The sequence below is a fragment of the Gallus gallus genome, chromosome 5, assembly GCF_016699485.2.
Source record: "Gallus gallus isolate bGalGal1 chromosome 5, bGalGal1.mat.broiler.GRCg7b, whole genome shotgun sequence".
Lineage (NCBI taxonomy): Eukaryota > Metazoa > Chordata > Aves > Galliformes > Phasianidae > Gallus > Gallus gallus.
In genome coordinates this window covers 50061369-50081949 of record NC_052536.1, presented here as the reverse complement: position 1 = coordinate 50081949, position 20581 = coordinate 50061369, and the positions used below count along the sequence as shown (strand labels likewise).

The window sequence follows — 20581 nt, the reverse complement described above, 5'->3', positions numbered from 1 at the left end:
CTTTCTAGAATAGCAGGAGGGTCAACAGATCACTTCAAAAGCAAGAAGTGAGCATTTCAAATGTTAAGAAATCTGCCATTTATCAGTTGCTATCATCTGTGACTAAGTTCATAAGAAAGTTTTAAAGCACTGATTGGACACAGCAGTTACGGTCAGAGCAGATAATTAAAGCAGAAAAATCAGGGAAAACATAGACCATACCCACATGCTGCATTTCCCATCGGGCTCCCATCAACATAGGAAACAAATTTTTCACACGCCCTTTATTTAGACTCTCCATCTCCAGATTTCCTCTCCATCAGTCTGCACCATCATAAAAATGGGCAAGTCTCCCATTCCTCAATTCACAAAAAGCACTATTTTGTAACCTCAGAGAAAAAATGTTTCATATGATATCGCTTTCAAGAATACAGAAGACGACGTTCATTCAGAGCTCCTCAATACGGTAACACACAACTCTAAAGATATTCCCTTCTGCTCTACTTGCATCTTTCACCCAACGCAATTTATTGTACAATAAAAATACAATGTATTTTTATAAAAGGTATAAAACTGCAACAGGTTATAAACCAATATGTTTTTAAGAAGCTTCAGCTAAAGAAGCCTCTTTAGCAGGCTCTGTTGTGATAGGATAAGGGGAAATGGTTTCAAACTAAATGAGGGCAGATAAGGAAGAAGTTTTTCACAGTACAGTGAGGCTCTGGCACAGGTTTGCCCAGAGAGGTGAGGGATATCCCATCCCTGGAGACAGCCAAGGTCAGGTTGGATGGGGCTCTGAGCAACTGATGGAGCTGTGGGTGTCCCTGTTCAGTGCAGGGGGGTGGACTGGATGGCCTTTAAGGGTCCCTTCCCACTCAAATGATTCCATAATTCAAATGCAGTCTTTCAATTTCAGAAATAAGGACCATCAACTGAAACATATGGTACAAGGCAGTCTGTGAGTAATAACTAAAATATATAGGCATCACAGTTAATTCAGTAATTCCACATTCAAAAATAAGGAAAAACACAAAAAAAAACTTACACATTTCTATATACACTTTACTGATAGTAAACTACGTATCCAGTCCTAGTGGGGAATTGAAAGGAAAAAATTAAACTGGGAAGTAGAGAGGGCACAGGGAGAAAAAAATAATGATACAAAGGCTGAGAAAATGCCGTCCCCTGAGACCTTACTACACTTTTTTTCCTCCAAATACAAACACAGGAGGTGATCTTACAAAATATTTTCAAAGTGCAATGTATTCTTTACTTAAAAAAGAGAAAAAAAAGAGAAAAGCATATGAAGAATAAAGACAGGGTAAGAACTGGTATTGTTGGTACCAGCGTGCAGCTAGCACACACCATGCCACCAGCAGAAGGATGAGTGGGAGAAACTCCAAAGGGCAGCAAGTCTCCCACCTGCACAGGTGTCAGGCAGAACAAACAGCTTGCTATGTTTTTAGCCAAATAAAGTAGCTATTAATAAAGAAGCTAACTTGGCAAATGCTAGACATTCAACATTCAAGAAATCAAAGAGAGAATAATGATCTTTTTCCATGCTTAAGCTTTTTAAGTGTTTTAATCTGAACCACAATTGTTTTGGTAACAAGAAAGATTTAAGGGTCATTTCTTTCAGTTAAATGCAATCAGAGGAATTAAGAAGTTAATTAACAAGCTATTTACGGATAACAACTCTAACCACAACCTGAGAAATATTATTTCTCCCTAAGAAGCTCAACTGCTAATATTGCTATTCTAGAGGCAGTCCAGATAACATGATAAACATAGCCTCAGAAAATGAAGCATGATTGGTAACCAAAAAAAAACATCTTACATATCTTAAGGCACAAAGCCTTTACATTCAATTAGCAAAAGTATTTCATAAAGCTTTTGTAAAGTATTATTTCTCATTACATAGGACTGCAATTATCATAACACACTTCTTATTTCCATGATTGATTGGGTATAAATCCTACATGCCCTTGCATGTCAATTTAGGTAAGAACTTGGAAATAATTTTAATAACTATCAGTTATATAAGAGACTTAAAACTATATATATAAAACAAGCATCCGAAACTTCAATCATTTAGCTTTTAACAAGAAGTCTTGAAGGAAATGCTGAAGTAACTATTACAGTACAAGCAACCTCAGCAAAGTAAGAGAAAGTCTTTTGCTTTCAGCCCTCCAAAACCTTTAAGAAGCCAACGAATACAAATCCATGTGTTTCCTATTTGAACATACAGCTCATCAGGATTCTTCAAACAATGCCCAAACTCCCCAATCCCAGAAACATAAAACCAGAAACGCACATGGAAACAAAACCCATCTACCAAAAAAGGCCTTCCTACAGAGGTTCTGTTTGTTTTGCAGCAGCACACATATATCGTTAAACGTTAAACTCAGACTCCACACAGCCCCACTATCAGGCTGAGAGCTGAGGCACAGCAACTGCACTCACCGTGCTGCCACCAATGACTCCTGCACAGAAAAGGGGCTGGGGAAACATGATGAACCACGCGAGGCTGCAGCCTGCGCACGACCACCTAAGAACTCAACGGCGGTCACATCTTTGCCAATGGTGAACCACTCGTTGACCTGCTCGACGGTGAGCTTCCGCAGCATAATGGAGACAGCACGCTCACAGCTTACACCCCACCACAGACACCCACGCGCTCGCGCCTCCACACCGCTCTCTGTTCCCGCGCTCGGGGAAGCCCCGCCCACGACACGTGACCCGAGCGCCGACGTTGAATGGGGGGCGCCGCCATGTTTGTGGCGTAGTAAGTTCAGGGTTGGGTCTCAGGAGTTCTGAAGCACGCCTCGGGGTGCGGTCAGTTTCTGTGTTACAGGCCTAAAACAATGGCCGAAAGGCGTTCTGAAATCCCGGTCAACCTGTCGTTCCTCTCAGCTGAGGAAACAGCCCACAGGCACGTAGGCGCCTCACCCCACGTGAAGCAGCCCCGGCAGCTGCCTCCTGAGGACGGGCTGCCCCCGGGCGTCAGGAGCTGTGACGGCCCTTCCCAGTATTGTCCCGGTGTGTGCTCCCTTCCTGTGCAGTTCAGGGTGCGGACCAGGCAGAACGTTGCGACACGGCGCGCAGTGGGCCTAAGCGTGGATTTTTTTCAGTGCAATCAGTTCTTTGAGGGCTGCAGCACGGCCCTCGAGCGGCTGAGGTGGACGCGGGGAGGTGACTGGAAGGCCGATAGCGCGCCGCGCTGGTCTCTGGTCTTCCACAGCTGTAGGGGGCGCTGTGCGGCGCGGCCGCCTCTCTGGCTCCGGATGTTCGCTCGTTGGCGGGTCCCTTCCCGGCATCCCCCGCGGCGGTAGCGGAGGCAGTCCCTGTTCCGTGACCTTCGGTGGCAACCGCGCTCTCCCGGCCTAACGGTGGGTTGTGGATCAGGCCTGTGCCGGTGGTGCCATCGCTCGGGTTGTCTCGGGGAGGAGGCTGGGGAGCAGCCCCTGTAGGTTGGTGGCCGTTGTTCCCTGTGCAGAAGGGACCGTAGGAGGGCGGCGGGTACCCGCTGCGAGGGGTGAGCGGGCCGCGGTGCTGAGGGGAGGGGGAGGAATGTGGATTAGGAGGTAGATTCAGCCTACGTTAATTCACTCTTCTGAAACAGTTACTGCAAGAAACCTTGGAAGCAGGGGGGGTCTCAGTGTTCTCAACGGCACTGGTGAAAGCACAGCACTGTCTCAGGAAATATGTGCATAATTGATGCCATTTTGCTCTCTGCGTAAACTGGTGAAGAGAAATATGGGTTTGTATTAAGACACTAAATTCCATAGGGATGCTTTTATTCTTGGAGAAGTACCAAGACTTTTCCAGTTGTTTTGACATTGGTTACTCTTGTGTTCTTTTATCCTTGTCATTGTCAAAAAAATGCTTTACACTTAGGTATGTGAGAATGACCTTACAGAAATTAAAAATATATGTGTATATATATGTTAGTTTTCTATTCTGGGAGTCTGAGTTAATATATAATGTCCATATCTATGGACTAGTGAGTTTAATGGGTTATATCATTTGGATAATGTGCTCTAAGTGTTTAAGGTAGAAAGGTATAGAATGCACAGTATTGCTATGCAGTGTGGTGCAAATGTGTGCTAAGATGTTGAATGGCAGTAAGTTTTACTTTAACACGCATCTTACATACTTTTCTGGTTTTGGTTTGAATAACAACCTCTATTTGGATAACCTCGCATGGCAGGGGGGCTAAAACTAGTTTATCTTTGAGGTCCTTTTCAACCCAGGCCATTCTATGATATTATGAACAAAGCTGGATACAAAGGAGGAAAACACATCAATGGGTTTTCTGCTGTTGGAGCACATTTAATAAGTAATATGTTCATGATAAATCATGAACTGAGTAGCTTATCACGTGTTTTGCTATTTTGAGTAGAAATTGTGATGTTGAGAGGCATATGTTACATGTCAGGGAGGGAGAGAAACGAATTTGGTGTAGTGTAAGACAGGAGCCTCTCTAGCTTGCCTGGAACAAGATTTTACAACCAAGAGACTCAGGAAACAAGTCAGTGGTAGAGAGGAGCCCAGCTATTGCTACTCTGCAAATCCACTGTTAATTCATCTTTGAATCCTTTTATCAGCAGGCTTGTATCTGTGCGTTAGCCCATAAGTTGTAACCTTAATTCTGAATTTGCAGTGCTTTGCTTTTGAATAAATACTTTTTCATGTTTGCTTTTTTTTTTTTAATTGACCCCATAGACTGCTGCTGCTGAGGTATGGGTGTGTGTGTGTGTATACACGTGTCTGTGCGTGTGTATGTGAAAATGTGTGTGTTTAATATGCATGTAAAAATTACGTATACAGCATACAGTGCATACAAACGTGCACGAATATGCATATAATAGGTAAATATATAATTACACAATTCACTATTGGAGTACTTTCAACTTTCAGATGGTGCAAAATATGATTCCAAAGTCATGGAGAGCCATGAAATTCTACTTCACTACTGTTTACCAAGAAATATGGGTTGGTCTAGCATTAACAGCGTATGCCTATTACAAAATTTCGTACGGTGGTAAGTTAAACATTATAATCTTTGTTAGCTGTTAAAACCCTGGTGTATAGATAAGAATGTCTTTCACAGTTCAAAATCTGCCCCTGGAAAATATCTAGTAAATAAGAATTTAACACTTCTCCTTAAAACCAGTTTTTCACCATAAAAATTTAAAAGTTTGACACATTCAGTGTAGAAGTCTGCACGAACAAAATCACTCATACACTAGTGTAACTGTGTCTGCTTTGTGAAGAGTAAGTAATGTAGATGCTCATTTTAAAAACGCATCTAACTTGCAGCATGTAGCTAGAGGTTTCTCCGTTAGCTTTTTCCTGAATGAATGCGGGGCTGTTGTGAACTAGAATTAACTGATGAAGTTTTCCTTGAGAGTCCTATTTTTGTTCTTTTGTTTTCATAGTGTTTTTGCTTAATGTCTGCAAAAATTACAATTTTGAAAAGCTGTTCCTATGTGAACTATATTAAAGTACTGTAAGTTGGGGCTGATGTGCCTCAAAATGTGATCTCTGAACATTGAATTTTATTTTATTTGATGATACTAGACCACTTTCTGAGAGAAAACACATCTAATGTAAAGCTAGTAAGTTTGAGTGGGGCAGGTTGCAACAGATTATGGTATCTTAAAGGTCCTGTTATTTAACTTGGGCTATACTGAAAAATTGCCAAGTCCAACTCTCTACTGTCATGAAGAATTTCATGTTATGAAATGTAGACAAACTTAATAGGGGTAGGGAATCCCTCACTGTGGGCACAGCTGAGTGACCTTTCCTGAATATTTTTCTGCCCAAAAAACTTGTGGTATGTCCAAAACTGTAACACTAGACTTAAAAGCATAAGTAAATATAAGAAGCTGAACAGATGGAGAGAAATCAGTAGTTTAATTTTTGAATTCAGCTTGAAATGAAAGAAGTTAAAGCAAAATTGTTTCAAGTTTGGGTTCAGGTCATGCTGCTTTAGAGATGCAGTGGTGTGGGGTATGAGGGCTAAAACCTTCATATGGGAAAACTGTACACTAAGCATTATTTTGAAGTGAAAACAGCTTTTAATACCGGTATACCTTCTTGCAATTTGAGGTACAGTTTTGTACTTAATACATTTATTTATTGAATTGTCGAATATCTGCAAGGGTCAATAGATCAGGTCGGTCATAGCCTTATTCCAAATTCACATGAGTTTCCAAGGATATACATTGTACAACCTATTGTGACAGTGAAAAATTCTTTTCCATATATTTTTATCTGTTCACTGCAAATCACTCTTACAGGAGAACAATTAAAATTGGAATATAGAATAAGCTATTTTAATAAAAGGAGACTGTAAGACAAAGTAGTCAGTTCACGTCTTTGTTTTGTAGTTCTACTTACACAGTGTCCACATAGGTAAAGCTACCTTTCTGTATATGTTTTTCTTGACCTACAGTAGGGATCTTGATGGCTATAAATTCTAAATGCATGGAGTCTTGGTTGATGGAAGCAGTTAAAAATCAATATAATACTTACGGAAATGTACCATGAAAAGTGCATCATGTACATTCATTGAAGTTTGTTCATGCTCAGTCAGCAAATAGTTAGTATAACATAATTGAAGTTTATCTGCAAAATAGGAACAGGAAATTTTTTAAAAACTCATTGTTCAGCTTGTTTTTCTTTCTCTCTAGGCAAAAAAGCAGTGGCGGATAGTAAGTATTAACTATTACTTGTATTATTTTAAATTAGTGCACTAAACAGAGCATATTTTACATAAGCTTGGGTTTTATTTAACCAATTTAGTAGGTGTTTAAAGGCTGCCTCAAAGTATGTAGTTTTAGTTGTTTGGATGGTTTTGTAACCTAAAAGCATTTGTGAATCTGCCCAGATGCTGCCTCCATTTTCAATTTTACTTTGCATAGCTTTTAGGAGCAAAGTGGAAGTTGTATGTCTTAATAGGATGGTAGGAGTAAGGAAAATTGTTTTAAATCATGATAATGGTGGCCATTTCATAGGAATTTTAAGTGGTCTAAATTTCCAGAGTACCTATTAAAATTTTAACTGCCATAAAAACTGCAAATTTGAACTTGTATTTTCCATTTGTATTTTTTATATCTTCTACAAAAAAGCATTTACATTTTTAAGGACAGTTTCCTCTGATGTGACAGAATTTAATTTTTCATGGGTTGCTGTGATTTTCTGTACTGTGAATGTTTGTTTGCTCCCAGTTAGAGACATGCAGCCATTACTCACATTTTTACATGTATAATAAGTGACAATACTTCCAGTCTATACTTCCAGTCTAGTCGACTTAAGGATAATAACATAAGAGAACTTTAGTTTAGAAACAGCCAATAGCAGCAACCATACCAAATCGGAGGAAGAGTGGATGTTTGCTGTAACAGCACTTCAAAATATGTGAAAAAGATTCTTATTCTTAGCACAGTTTATGTGTTTAGTTTGGGGAGGTTGTTTTATTTGTTAGAGCAGCTGAACTTGCCAATTCTTAGGCTCAGATCTAGATAGAGTTGTGTATTTTAGGTTCTGAACTGTGTTCTTGAATTGATTTGCTGTGCTGTTTGAACAGTCTAAATCGTGTCTTTGTTTCAGAGTCTTCTGGCCATCATTAAAGATCTCTTGGAGAATGAATTTGGTGTTTGATCATCTTTGCTGTAAATGAAGCAAGTTACAACCATAGGGAAGTTAATTCTAAAACTGTACCTGATCCCTCTGCTGTACTTATAAATATGTTGAGCAAGAAGGAATTAAACGTGTTGGATAAAGTATGCTGGAGTCTATTGTAAATGTAATTTCTAGAATAACGACGTTTTGTTTTCTGCAGTTCTTCCAAGTTCTGTGTTCTTTTTCAGTAGTACTTTGAAAGTAACCACATCTCTGTGAGGAATCTTTTTATTTGGCATTAGCTGGTATTTCTGATGAAAGCATATGCCATTTTTAAGAGCATCTTTTTCAATTGTAACCTTTAAGTACTCCATTTCCTTTAGAAACATCATTTAAGACTACATCACAAGTGAGGACTTAACTGCCAGCTTTTTGTCAACTTCCAGTGTAGTATTTTGGAGACTCTAAAATCCACATGAAAATCACTTTTCAAACTGTACGTACTGAATGTCCATAGCAAGGATACATAGTGCATAAAACCAAAATTTTGCTTTATGTCATGTTTTGTTTAAATTTAGCCTAATCTGCCTTTGAGAAGATTAAGAGGCTTAAGTCATTTTAATGAGTAAATGCTTACGTACATCTTTTTAACTACATCACTGAAACATCTTAAAACTTTCACCTTCAGGTTTTGTGCTTCAATTTCACTGATAGTAGTACCTGACAGGAGCTTAAATACTTTGCATCTGAATGGTCATAATAACCTTACTGATGATGGCATGGTAAACTTTCCAAATACTGTGTTGCCTTTAATTCCTTCAGAATTCATACTTCTGCTTCAGTCTGGTGTATTGTATTTCTCTGAAAGCTCTATTCAGTACTAATACTGACATGGGCTGTGCCATTTTCATGTTGGGCCTGGTTTTTTTTTGTTTGTTTGTTTTAAAGCAGGTATAGCTCACTTGATTTGAAAGGCTAATAGTTACTTTTTCATTCATTCCTGCCCTTTCTTCTACCTTCTGTAGTTTCCTTTGTTTTACATCTTTCCTTGATGTGCTTTATAAACTGATTCTCATCAGATCCTTCTTTTTCTGGGAGTTGTCAGTGCTTCCACCCTTGTTTTGTTTTCTGACTCGGGAAGAATGGAGGAGTAGTAGGGAGATCTTGGTATTTGTGTCTTTACATACAAAAGCCTCCAGAAGTGAGGAACAGAAAACAAATAGTAGAAAAAAAAGGGAGCTTCAGACAAACAGATATTAGCCAGTGGTGATTACAGGGTGGGTCAGAGTTGTGGTATAGTAAACAAGTGGTTCAGATTGAAAATTTATGCCAGGTAAAGAGCTGTATGTGCATTTGTGATGCAAATTCATGATCACTGACTTAGTTCCTAAGATATTACACATACTTCAAATAACCTGCTTTAGCAATTTTCAATTAGAGAGCTGAGGCAAACAAGGTAGGGAAAAAACATGAATCATTTCAGGATTTACCCTATCTATAGAACCTAGCATACTGGGAATGAGCTACATCAACGTGATGTTTGATCTCTTAGACATTAATGGAAAAGCAAGAAGAGCTTTTGTTAAACTGCCCCTGGAGCCCTGTTAATTGCACTTCTAGGTAAATTTTACCCACTTCAATTCTAAAACTTGATGTATAACTTGATTTTCTAATAGGGAAAGGAGCTACATATGGGACTCACTGTCTGGACTGTGGAAACTGCACATTGTATTGAAATAATGCTGTCTGCAGTTGGTTCTTCCATTGATACATTTCTGCTGTAAGTTTCTCTGACTGTTGCAGAACATTTCTGCTCTGCAAAAGGCATGGAAGTAAAATTGATGTGTTCCTCAATAGATTTATTCATGTGAGTAGGATACAATAGGAAATTGGCAGTCTGATACTTGACTCAAAAACAGAAACCAACACACCCATAACACAATGTCTGTCCTACTATTGATACGCTATCTGCTCCTCAGTGCTGTAGCACAGTGCACAGTATCGATGACGAGAGGAAAATTAGACGAGGTGTTGTGTTGTTTATGTACTGTGAGGTATGAAAGGAGCAATCAGTTTTCTTTGGAACACTGGCATCTGGAATGCAGCCCTATGTAGAGAAGCACTGCAAAGGACTACTACTGCAGTGAGTGTTGTTATTTTAGGATGTGTAGCTAATTTAAAGCTAATCCAGAATAGGAAAGTTCCAGGTAAAGGTCTATCCAGACAAGTCCCAGCTACTGCTGAGCTTGCTCATTTTTCTATGCAAATGATTATTTCTGCTCCTTGACAGATCATGCTGTATTTATTTGGCTGTTGCATCTTTATATTGCTGACATTTCTAAAAGGAAAGAATTATGTTTACACTTTCTGAAGTAGTTCAGTAATTGCACATTTCATTTGCCTATGATGAGGTGTTGACAATGACACAAATTATTTACTGCCTTTGCAGTGTTAGTGGAACCAACTCTTACAGAGGAGGTTGATAAACCACATTCAGTTGCTGCAGCATCACCTTCACGAAGTTCTGCTGTTTGTTTGTTTTTTGTTTCATTTTTAATTAAATGTAGAATAACTCAGGACTAGGCTGCTAAGTTAATAATGACAATGGCAATGCAAGATATGGTCTTTCGTACCATGAAAGTACTGTATTCGTGCTCCAAGCCAAATCTTACAAGCCATAGTTCCTCACTGTGGAGCTCTGAGATTGCTAGAGCATTCCAAAGTCTTGACTTACAATTGAGAATCTCAGAGTGTCCCTTGCATGCTATTAAAGAATTGTGGAATACTCTGGAAGAGTAGCAAAATACAGTCATAGCCACCAAAACATTAGTCACGGGGCCCAACCTACTTAACCTCTCTAATGGTTAACTTGGAAAAAGCCCCAAATGTGTATTCATGTTAATGGGAAGGATGAGTAAAGTTGCAGGAAATGATGTAAACCAAGTAAAACAGCTGAAATAGTCTCCTATGTATCTGAATCATGATAGCAAATCTCTGAAGTATAAATACGCCCTGATACTGAGCTGGTATGTGCTCATTGTACTTTCAGTCCCCAAGGAAGAACTATCGGGTGCTTGTTAGACACAGGTGATTGTATGTGACATCACCACCAGATGGCTGCAGTGAAACTGTGTGAGGAAATGAGCATTTGAAATCTATTGTTTCATTCACGGAAATCTGTGAAGTTACTAGGAAGGAAAGAATAGTGAGATAGGAGATTCTCTTTGGCGTTCTCCTGTGGTTAGCAATTTGGTAAGTGGTATAACAAGAAGAAATTAAAAAATAGATCTTCAAGAGCAAGCTCTTTGTACTATTAATTCCATGACCTTTAGCAACTAACATTTAGTAGCTGGTACTCTCTAAGGACACATGAGTCAGATTTGGTAATTTATAAGGAACCCATAAACAAGAAATTCCTGTATTCTACTCCACTGCTTCAGGCAAACTACTTGGAAACAATAACTCTCTTCTATCTCAAAATGAACTGACCACCACAAGAATGGAATCTTTAGAATTTTTAATTAAATTTTGCTAGGTAGCATAATGTCTTTGGCTGTGGTTTAACAGTGGAAGCGCTGAGGCAGCTTGTGGAGTTTCCATCCTTATACCACAGTAGCATGTTTCTCTTTGTTGTGCTGATACAACTGTTCGTGAGTCAGATTGGACAAACTTTCATGATTTTATAGACATTTTTCTCTAAAATAAAGCAAACTTAGGTTTGTTTGTGTTTTTCTGCTTTAATTTGGATCCATCTCCAGCTGTTTACAGCTTGGCTACTTTATAACTTGTATTATAGCACAGCAGACTTTTTTGGGGGGGAAGTAGCAGATGATTCAGAATTTATGTCTGTCCATTCACTCTGCCAGCTCTCCTAAGTCGTGCCTCACAATAACTTAATGCCGTTTCCTCCTCACGTCCAGCGATACACATGATCAAAGTACTGTCTCCTGTAAGAACTGTCATCACTGTCAAACTGTCATCACAGCAATAGGAGGAATAGCAATAAAAAGAATGCAGAACTCCACCCTGTGTTCAAATCAGGAATGTCAGCTTGTGCTTCGACAAAGGGGCAGAACCTTGCAGCCTTTTGGAGCTCACTGCTTTCTCAGATGTCTACTACCAGTTGGAGCAAAATAACAAACAGTTGTACAACATCTTGATGCTCAGTACATGCAGAAGGAATGCTTGCCATATTAAAGGATAAGTTTAGTAGCGTTTCTTCAGGAATTATAGCCACAAAATAAAAAAATTACGGCTTTCAGAAACTTTTAACTTTTTTTTTTTTTAATTGACTTGACCTTTAACTACTTAATATCCATCCATGTATCATCAGCTTCGGATGAGAGATTTCTACAGAGCTGTGTTTGGTAGAAAATGATAATGAGAGATTCTGTGGGTGGTAGAACTAACAGCAGTATACTGAATGAATCCCATCTGTGATGACTACTTCTGCCTACACAGATTTCTCCTGCAGTATCAGTTGTAGTCCTCATTTCTTGTTTTAACCTGTTGTGTTTAGCATACTTTTGAAAATATTAAAGAATTACTGCAATTAAGGAGGAATTATTTAGGTATGCAGTAGAACTGTTGTGAGATATTTCGTATGGAATGCTTTATAAACAAGCAAAATTGCACCAAGTAAACTGACTACAACCAGAATGTTACTGGGGGAGGGGTGGAAGAAATTAATAAAATGATTAGAATCTTAGCAGGCATGTGATATTGTAACAAATACAAACTTTCTTTTTTTCTTAACCAGAAGCATTTCCCTTTTTTAAATTAACTCCATACTCACCTTCAGTATATATATTCCATTGCTAGCCTTTAATTTAATGTACACAAGAATAGCTTTATTTGAATTCCTCTGTATCTGAAATTATAGTTCTTACCTTATAATCCTTTGTAAGTCATTATATTCCATTCAACATATCACATATAGCTTAAAAAAAGCAATTAGAGAATGGCTTAGATTGGAAGGGACCTTAAAGATCATCAAGTTCCACCACCTTGCTGTGGGCAAGGACAGCACTCACCAATACTTCTTGTCCAAATGTGAACCTCAAGACTTGTTAGCAAAAATTAAAGTGTTGTCTTTCTTTCAATGCACTAAGTATTAGAGCCATACTAATTTCAGCCATGGATCTGTTTCAGAAACAAGAAAAGAGATTCAAGTGCTTTACCTTGTCCTACAGCTTGTATTTTTACAGAACAGAAATACTGGTTTTGAACTGGAGACATAAGCAATAGATAAACCTTTAAAGTCCTTCCCATTTTCTCAAATCTTCTGAGGTTCAACTGCATATTATGACATCTTTGAATAAATCAAATACATTGTAAGCATGTACAGGTGACACGTTTTCTACTGTCTCAGGTTCTAGGGCTTTACACTTTATCATTTCCAAGAGGATTCCATTGATGCCAATAGAGTTCATTACCCTTTTCAGTTGATGTTCTGTTTATCCAGCTAAGAACTGTAGTAAACCTTTCCAAAGGATTAAAGCGGTAACAGTAAGAATTATTCAGGCACTTAGAAATAAAATAAAAGCAAGTTGTCTCATTGAAGTTCCCAGGACTGGAACATCAGTACTTTACCTGGAAAAAACTTAGAAAGGGTGAAGAAACAAAATGGGTTCTCTTAAGACATGAACTGTCCCTTTTCCACCTCAGACTTTAGAAAGTGATACATGGAAAACAAAGTAGCATATTTAAAAAGAAGTGATGACTAAAGGACTGATCTGTTAACTATCTCTTCTTCAATTGTTACTTCAACTAATATCCCATCATTTAGTCACGGAAGCTTTCAATCATCATGGCCATACCGAGGTAGATAAAAAGATTTTTGCAAATAAGCATCACCTTAAAAGCCTCTTCCAGGATATCTTTTTGCTTTCTCTGCTCCTTCTAATATTGTTAATGATTTCTTCTGTTTTATACAGCTATACCTTTTGTAGCTACAACATAAAAAAATAGCAATACCTATTAGTATAAGAATTTTATGAGAATGGATAAGAACATATTCCCAGTGAGGCCACAGTATTCTCTACTAAGTACACTTTCTTGCATCATGTGTATTGGATTAAGCATACAATTTATGTTATTGTTCAAAGAAATTACATTTCTAATCCACCAAATACAGGGCTGAAACACATGACGTATCAGGCACTCAAATCCCCGCAAAGTGCACATAGCTCTGCTATAAACAGATCATATGGCTTCACTTCTGCTTTAATTATTGTACTCCTTTTCAGAATGAGGCGCTGTGTGCACTGTGCCATGAAGCTGTAGAACATTAGTCATCTGGTCCAGCATACGTTACTAGAATATTATTAGGTAGGGATGGAAAAGTATCTTTCTCCTATTCACGTGTCTCAAAGACTGTATACAAAACAGACATCAAAGTGTTTCCTTTAGGTTATTATTTGTAGTTTATCTCTGAACAGGTTTGGTGGGGTTGGAAAGCACTGGCTAGGTATGAATTCAAACATGGCAGCTTATGACAGCTGTTCAGTGTGAATTCCTCATTATTGCATCTTTAGGATGTCAGCTCTATTCTGCAATGAAAGGGTACTAAAGGCCACAGTAACAAGTTAAAATTGATTTTCTTTAAATACACACATTATATGCAGTATTTCTGTAAAGATTTTAAACTATTCATGTTATCTGGTACAGCACGCTGCACCCGCAAGTAGCTGCTTGGGGACTTAGAAGTACCTCCAAAACCCAGCTTCTAAACTTGCTTGCCTACTCATGGCTGCTTCCTCCTGCTTTACAGCAAATCCAAAATCTGCTTTTGGAAAGGAGTGCTGTGTTACGTAATAAAGCAATCCACTAAGCTATTTAGAAAGGACGGATTAAAATTTTTGTAATATACGTACACAAAACCCCCTAACACTCTGTTGGTACTTGCTTTCTAGAGATTTTCTTCTGCCACTTGTGAGGAAACCCACCCTAACTATAGCCATCTAGAAACCTCCTCTCTAATCTCTGTTAGTCATCCAGGCTCCATCTTTAATCAATAGAGAGATAGGCACCTTCAAAGACATTTAGATAGTGGGATGAATATCTCAGAAAGGAATTAATTGCCTGCAGAACTGCCTGTCTCCCTTGCCTCCCATCCCAGTTTATTTACAGAAGGAGCCTAGATGATGGATTTAGACCACATGCTTAACTTCCAGATTGTTTCAGTTGGATGAGATGTATCCCACCCTAAACGTTTGACCTCTGAGAACATTTATTTCTGGCTATAAATAGGAGTACCTGTTATTTAAAATAATACCACATGAAAAGAAGAAGTCTTAAATTAATTGAAATTAATTAAAATTCCTGTGACATCTCCAAAGCCTGAAAACATTTTCCTACGTTCCAGAAAAGCATCTCAACCAAACAAATGCAAAACCGAAGAAAGCTTGGATCCAACAAGGCAGGAAAGCTCATTTTCCTCCTCTTGTCTATGCATGAAAAACAAGTGGGGGAAGTTCAGACATGGCAGCTTTAAAAACTTGAACTCACCTACATTTGCAAACCTGGCCATTAGATACTGAACAAAAAACCACAGAAGTTTTGTCAGGAGTGGTTGTGAAAAAGCTCATGAGTTGTTCAGACTCCCATCTGTACATCTGTATTGTTGGGAATCTCTGCTTCTCCTAAGGAGAATGTTGTACATGATCACATAAAAGGTCACCCAGCTTATTAACTACAGCTAATATACCTTTTTTAAGGATAAATTGCATTAATACAAAACATACTTTGATAATTTTTCTCTGTCCGCCCTTTAATTTTGAGTGTTTTCACAAAGTAATAAGATGACAGATGATAGATTTCAAGCAAATTTCAAATTCTAGCTAAACAAGATCTCAGCCCAGATCTCAAAACCAAATCACACTGTAAGTAATTCTTCATTTTTAATGATTACAAGTCAAATAAATGTCTGTTGAGTTACAGTGACTTCAATATGAAGTTGTGTTGCTCTGGTGTTTTGTTGTTGTTTAGTTGGTTGGTTTTTATTTATTTTTTATTTTTTTGGTACCAAGCAGACTGTAAAAGTTATTTGCATGACATATTTTAATATTTATACCAACAAATGAGCATAAACCTTTTCCTTTAGAAAAAGGCCCACAGAATCAAAGCGCCTCTCACAAAGGCTGTGTATTGTGAAGCAAGTAACTTGGATTCTGTATCTCTGGATTTATCTGCTTCCACGGCTACTCCACATTCTTTTAACCTTATCTTCCAAGGCATTCCCCAAAACATGACTGCTTTCACATCACCTCAGTTATCTAAAGCAGGCGACTGACTTGTAGGTATCATTGGCCCCTTGGCCAAGCGCAGAAAGAAAAACAATGGTGCATGATTACAAGTGAACATTTTCCTGTTTGCAGTAAACAAAGCACATAGAAGCCATTTTAAGTTGGAATCAAAAGATTTGGCTGATAAATGAGTGATTCTCAGAAAGATCATTCTGCAGGAGAGATGGTAGTTAATTTACCATGGTACAGGCATAGCTTTAAGCTTTATGATTTGTAAAGGCTGGTTAATTTTTCTTCCTCATTTCTATGGGAAAATGGAGATGGGGAGGGCTGGATTGGTAGTTGTTTGTTGGGTTGTTTTTTTTCACCTAGTGAAGTAGAAATTGGAGTATGAAAAGACTATATATAAAACATGGCCTATACCTTTTGAAGGCATTTCCTCCTAGTCCACATGATCCAGTCTGTCTGGTTGCAGCATTGGTTGAACCTGCACCTGCCAAAAGCAATGCGTCTGAAAAGCTGTCAAAGGCATTACACCAGAGGGCATTATTCCAATGGAGACACTGCATGGAGGAGTGCCTGCCCTGCCAGTGGCAACTGTCTATGCCATGTTCTCCCAGTTGTCATTTTGTCATCATTCTTCACAAAGGAATGGAATGGTAATACTGAGGCTCTACTGATGATGTTTTAGCCTGTGCTTTGTTGTTTTTTTTTTTTTCCTATTTCTGAGATTATGAGTGCCTTATAGCACCTCATAGCCCGTTTTATTTCATGTCAGCTTACTTGCGGGATCATTCTGAGTAGCTCAGAAAGCTATTATGTCAGAAGCATCCTAGTCTTACCTATTTCTAAAGATGTGTAAGAGGTAGAATCATAATTCAGGAAACTCAGATCAGCAGCTTTGACTGTCACAAAGTTCAGCCCTGCAGCTGCCCCTTAGGCAGGTACATATTAAGGTAATTCACACAGCCATCTGTTACAGGAACTCACATTAATAGGTTAAACTTAATGAACAAACTCATGTTGGAGATCAATACGCAACTATTATCACTGTGGTCATACTTAAGCTTGAACATGACACAAACAGTACCTGAGGTGCTCCCAAGAACTTCCCTGGTGAACCTTTTTGGCACTCCTAGCTGAGATCAGTCACGGTGAGGTACCAATAAAGTCACAAAGGCGGGAAAGCGGCCATCTACAGAAACAGGGGAAGCGTCACCGGGCAGGGCGATGTATTTTTCGGATTAGGATTTCAGACTCGCAGCAATATGAATTTTATCTATGTCGCTTGTGTCGCAGTGCCGACATACGGTGCCGCGTTGACTTAGCACCGAGCCTGACTTCTCCCAAGCTGTCAGCTTTCATCTCGCTGCTGCACCTCTATAGAACGAGACGCGGGGGCAGGCGCCGCCCAGAGGGCCTATGTCCCTTCCTTCGGCCCCGGAGCGAGCCGGCAGCACCCGTGGGCCGGGCGGGGCAGCGCCGGGAGCGGCGGAGAGAACCGCAGCGCGGGGGCGGGGAGGCCGCGGCGACCCTGCGAGGGGAAGCGGCCGCGGGCACGCGCGCAGTCCTCACAGCCACCGCGGCCCTCACGTGCGCCGCGTGCTCGCGCGCACCCCGCCCACCCCCGTCCTCCGCCGTGAACGCGCCCCCCTTCGCCCCGCCCCCCGCGCTCCCGGCCCGGCCAATGGGGCGGCGGCGGCGGTTAACCCCTGGCGGGGCGACGCGGTGCGGGCGGAGCGGAGCAGAGCAGGAAGCGCCGGGGGAAGGAGGCAGGCGGGCAGGAGGCCGCCGCCGTCGCCGCGCTGAGGAGAAGGAAGGAGAAGAAGGAGGGGGCCGCGAGTCCGGCCGCCGCCTTCGCCTCTTCCTTCCGCCCGCTGCGGGGAGCGAGCCGCGCGGGAGCACCTGTCACCGCCGCTAGGGTGAGCGGCGTCCTCCGCGCTGAGAGGCGGCAGCGTGAGAGGCCCGGCGCGGCGCGGCACGGCGGAGCCTCGGCAGGGGGACGGCGGCGGAGATGATGCCGGTGAGTGGGGAGCGGCCGGGCCCGCCGCGCCGGCCTGGCGCCGGGATACCTCGCCCCTTCCTGCGGGGATGCCGGGGCGGACGGAGCGCGGTGAGGCGCGGGGCCGCGGGCGCGGCCGCCGATCCTCGCCGGGCCCGGGGCCCGACGGGTGCCGTCCGCCGTAGTGACGGGTCCCGGCCGCGGCTCCTCGGCGTCGCCTGACGGGGCCGTCCTGCCGCCGTGCGCGGCCGCGGGGCTCTGACGGCGCCTCTCGGGCCGGGCCTGGCGTGGGGGCCCTGCGGGCGGGCAGGGTGCTGCTGTGCTGCTGTGCTCTGTGCTGCTTTTCCTTCAAAGCAGCAGTTTTGTAGTGTTGGTTGGCTTTTTCTCCCCTCGCGGGCCGACCCCACGGCCGGGGCCGCTCCTGAGGGCAGCGCGGTGCCGCGGCGATGGCGTCCAGCTCCGGGTGAGCTCGGCCGTGCGGCTGGGCGGCTCTCGGGAGAGGGCTGCCGCGTTTTCACCGACTCCCGAGGAAAAGAGCTTTTATTTACGGCTCCTCCGCCGTGCTCGAGGCGCTGCAGCAGAACGCCGCTCGGGGAGAAGAGCGGGGACGTCTTTGAGGAAATGTCACCGCTCCAACTTTGCTCCGCGGCCGCGAGCAGGAAGTGCGCGGCTCGGCACAGATGTGGGATTGCAGATGGAAGGGCGCAGGTAGCGCTTGTCGGCAGGCGTTGCGACGAGCGAGTGAGGGCCGCGTGCCTTCTGACTGCCGTGGCTGGGTACCGAAATGCTCTCTTGGCGCTGGAGGAGGATTTCTCTGAGCTGCGTGCGCTGGAAACCGGCATCTAAGTTCATTGAGCTGTGGGTGTACGGGTGGGTGTCGGCGAGTAAAAGCACAACTGAGATGGCAGTGGCAACCCGGCTCACGGCAGGGGCTTGGAACTGCGTGATCTGTACGGCCCCTTCCAAGCCAAGCCATTCTCTGGTACGGTTCTGTGGCTGTCAGTGTGCTCAGCTTCCATTGCAACTTGGGCTGTGCTTTACATTCATAAAATTCTTACTGAAAACCTATGCCAACAGTGGGTTGGGTCATAACAAATGTATTTGTTTCCCATTACTGAGTCGTGTGTGAGTCTGAGGCAAATGTCATAACTTCCGTGCTGCAGTGATTGGCTTTCTGTAAAAGTCTATGGTATTGGCTTGCTGTTTTCCTTCTTTCTGTCTCTCCTTACAGCTTGGTGAGTGTCTCTCTGCCATGCTGTCGCCTTCATACTTGCTGAAGTACAGCAGTTGCTTGGGGTTATTTGAAAGCGTTATAAGATTCCGACTTTTATTATGTTTTTGAAATCTACTTCAAAGCGTTTTCATACTGACAGCTGAGTTTTAATACAAACAAATTACCTTGCTGCAGTGGTGGTAATGCTCCAGATTAGAGCTTGCTGAGTCTGAGCCCTGAAATAATAAATATTTTGCTTTTCTGAAGAGCTTTTAGATGCTGTTATGGGCAGTCTGTCATAAAGTAGTCAGGAATATACATATTTAAATGGACACTTTGATAGTGCCATTAGTCTTCCAGTTTCTTATCCCAGCTATTTGATTTGTGGGCTGCAAGGATGGGAAATAAGCCATTTACTGGAATAATCAGTGCATAATATCAGAATGATGTGAATATATGGCTGTAAAACTGGACCAAATTTGGTTGGCTTTTTATTTTTTTTCAACTTGAGTTTTCCTATTCTGAGAAGGGAAAAGCTGTGCTGGGATTCCTTGACTTCAAGTACAGAGGAATTATTTTCTCCTTGATCCTGCTGTGTTTTGTTTCTCTGTAATTAGTAGAAGTATATAATAATAGCAAGAGGACAGGCTACTGTACTGCGGGAATTGAACTGTAACAAGTGGGCATTGCTACAGCTTTGTCAACAAGTTGACACGAAATGTTTGTGAAGTGACAAACTTCTGTTTTATTGTGACTTGCATTTGAAGTACTTTTATTGAGGTCATTTTGGGGTTGGTAATGTTTTTCATGTTCTGTACATTGGCTTTTAAGAATGAAGTAATGTCTGAAGAACAGAAAATGGAATGCTGACTTTTTCCTCTTTTCCTATACTTTGTTGTTAGTGGTGGGATTTTTTCACGTGTGTACAGGGTGACTTATGTGTGGCCTTATCAGCTCTGATTTCTTCTGCTACCAGGATATCTCTTCTTCTGTTCCTTAGCATCCCTTCTGTGCGAGTTCATATTGCTTACTCTACTTTGTTTTTATGAGATAGAAAATGAGGTTTATTGTTGGTTCTGAACACAGTTGGGCTTCCAAGAAGTAATGAGATGTGAGCTGCGCTTTGGTTAATTTTGTGTGAAACTGCAGCTCTTATTGAAAGATAATCCCTGGTGAGTATTTTATGTTAGACTAGAGAATACACGAGTGGATCTTAATATTACAGTGAGCATTAATATCCTTCTAATTGCTGCGTATGTTACTGGTCTATGAAGCCAGATAACATGACAGATAGAGCACAAACCAGAGATGGCTATCTGCTTGAGTTAGGCTTAAATTGAGCTATCTTCCAGGTGAATTAAGAAAAAGGGTTTTTTCTTTTTTTTTATGGGTTTTTTGGTTGGTTTTTTTTTTTTTTTTTTTTGAGTATGCAGTCATAATGTGCTGAGTCTAAAACCTTTTCCAGCAAGTCCACAGTGGGCGTAGCTTATTCTTAATTTAAAACCAAAGTAG

At 41.3% G+C, this 20581-nt stretch overlaps 3 protein-coding genes across 17 annotated transcripts in view; 2 read left to right on the top strand and 1 right to left on the bottom strand.

The window, feature by feature from the left end:
- The window catches only part of TDRD9 (tudor domain containing 9), a 52376-nt gene extending 49689 nt beyond the window's left edge, over positions 1 to 2687 (bottom strand). For 3 of the 4 annotated variants that reach the window (XM_004936387.5, XM_015287833.4, XM_040701305.2), the window contains exon 1: positions 2443 to 2687. In XM_004936387.5, coding sequence (XP_004936444.2) covers positions 2443 to 2606 — 164 coding nt within the window. In that variant the 5' untranslated portion in view covers positions 2607 to 2687. The remainder of the gene's footprint in view (positions 1 to 2442) is intronic. The other variant, XM_046942586.1, reaches the window with a different exon arrangement.
- Positions 2688 to 3291: 604 nt separating this feature from the next.
- Positions 3292 to 7772, top strand: C14orf2 (chromosome 14 open reading frame 2). Of its 4 annotated transcripts, none has more exons than NM_001302136.2 (4): positions 3292 to 3368; positions 4900 to 5023; positions 6678 to 6698; positions 7597 to 7772. In NM_001302136.2, the coding sequence occupies exons 2-4, from the start codon at positions 4900 to 4902 to the stop codon at positions 7614 to 7616; spliced, it is 165 nt and encodes a 54-aa protein (NP_001289065.1). In that variant the 5' UTR covers positions 3292 to 3368; the 3' UTR covers positions 7617 to 7772. The 4 variants fall into 4 exon arrangements, with proteins under 4 accessions (NP_001289065.1, XP_004936447.1, XP_004936446.1 ...); XM_004936390.5 differs by having other exon boundaries at positions 3292 to 3445; XM_004936389.5 differs by having other exon boundaries at positions 3292 to 3449.
- Positions 7773 to 17600: 9828 nt separating this feature from the next.
- Positions 17601 to 20581, top strand: part of PPP1R13B (protein phosphatase 1 regulatory subunit 13B) — a 64066-nt gene continuing 61085 nt past the window's right edge. For 6 of the 9 annotated variants that reach the window (XM_421392.8, XM_040701306.2, XM_015287837.4 and 3 more), the window contains exon 1: positions 18533 to 18838. In XM_421392.8, coding sequence (XP_421392.5) covers positions 18641 to 18838 — 198 coding nt within the window. In that variant the 5' untranslated portion in view covers positions 18533 to 18640. Of the gene's footprint in view, positions 17878 to 18532; positions 18839 to 20581 lie in introns of those variants that run through there. The other 3 variants (XM_040701312.2, XM_040701311.2, XM_015287839.4) reach the window with 1 other exon arrangement.

Excerpts from the sequence above, each read along its gene's own strand:
- C14orf2 (NM_001302136.2), top strand. The coding sequence starts at position 4,900 with ATGGTGCAAAATATGATTCCAAAGTCATGGAGAGCCATGAAATTCTAC. Across the intron at positions 5,024-6,677 it reads TTACAAAATTTCGTACGGTG|GCAAAAAAGCAGTGGCGGAT; the intron begins GTAAGTTAAACA and ends CTTTCTCTCTAG. Across the intron at positions 6,699-7,596 it reads CAAAAAAGCAGTGGCGGATA|AGTCTTCTGGCCATCATTAA; the intron begins GTAAGTATTAAC and ends TCTTTGTTTCAG.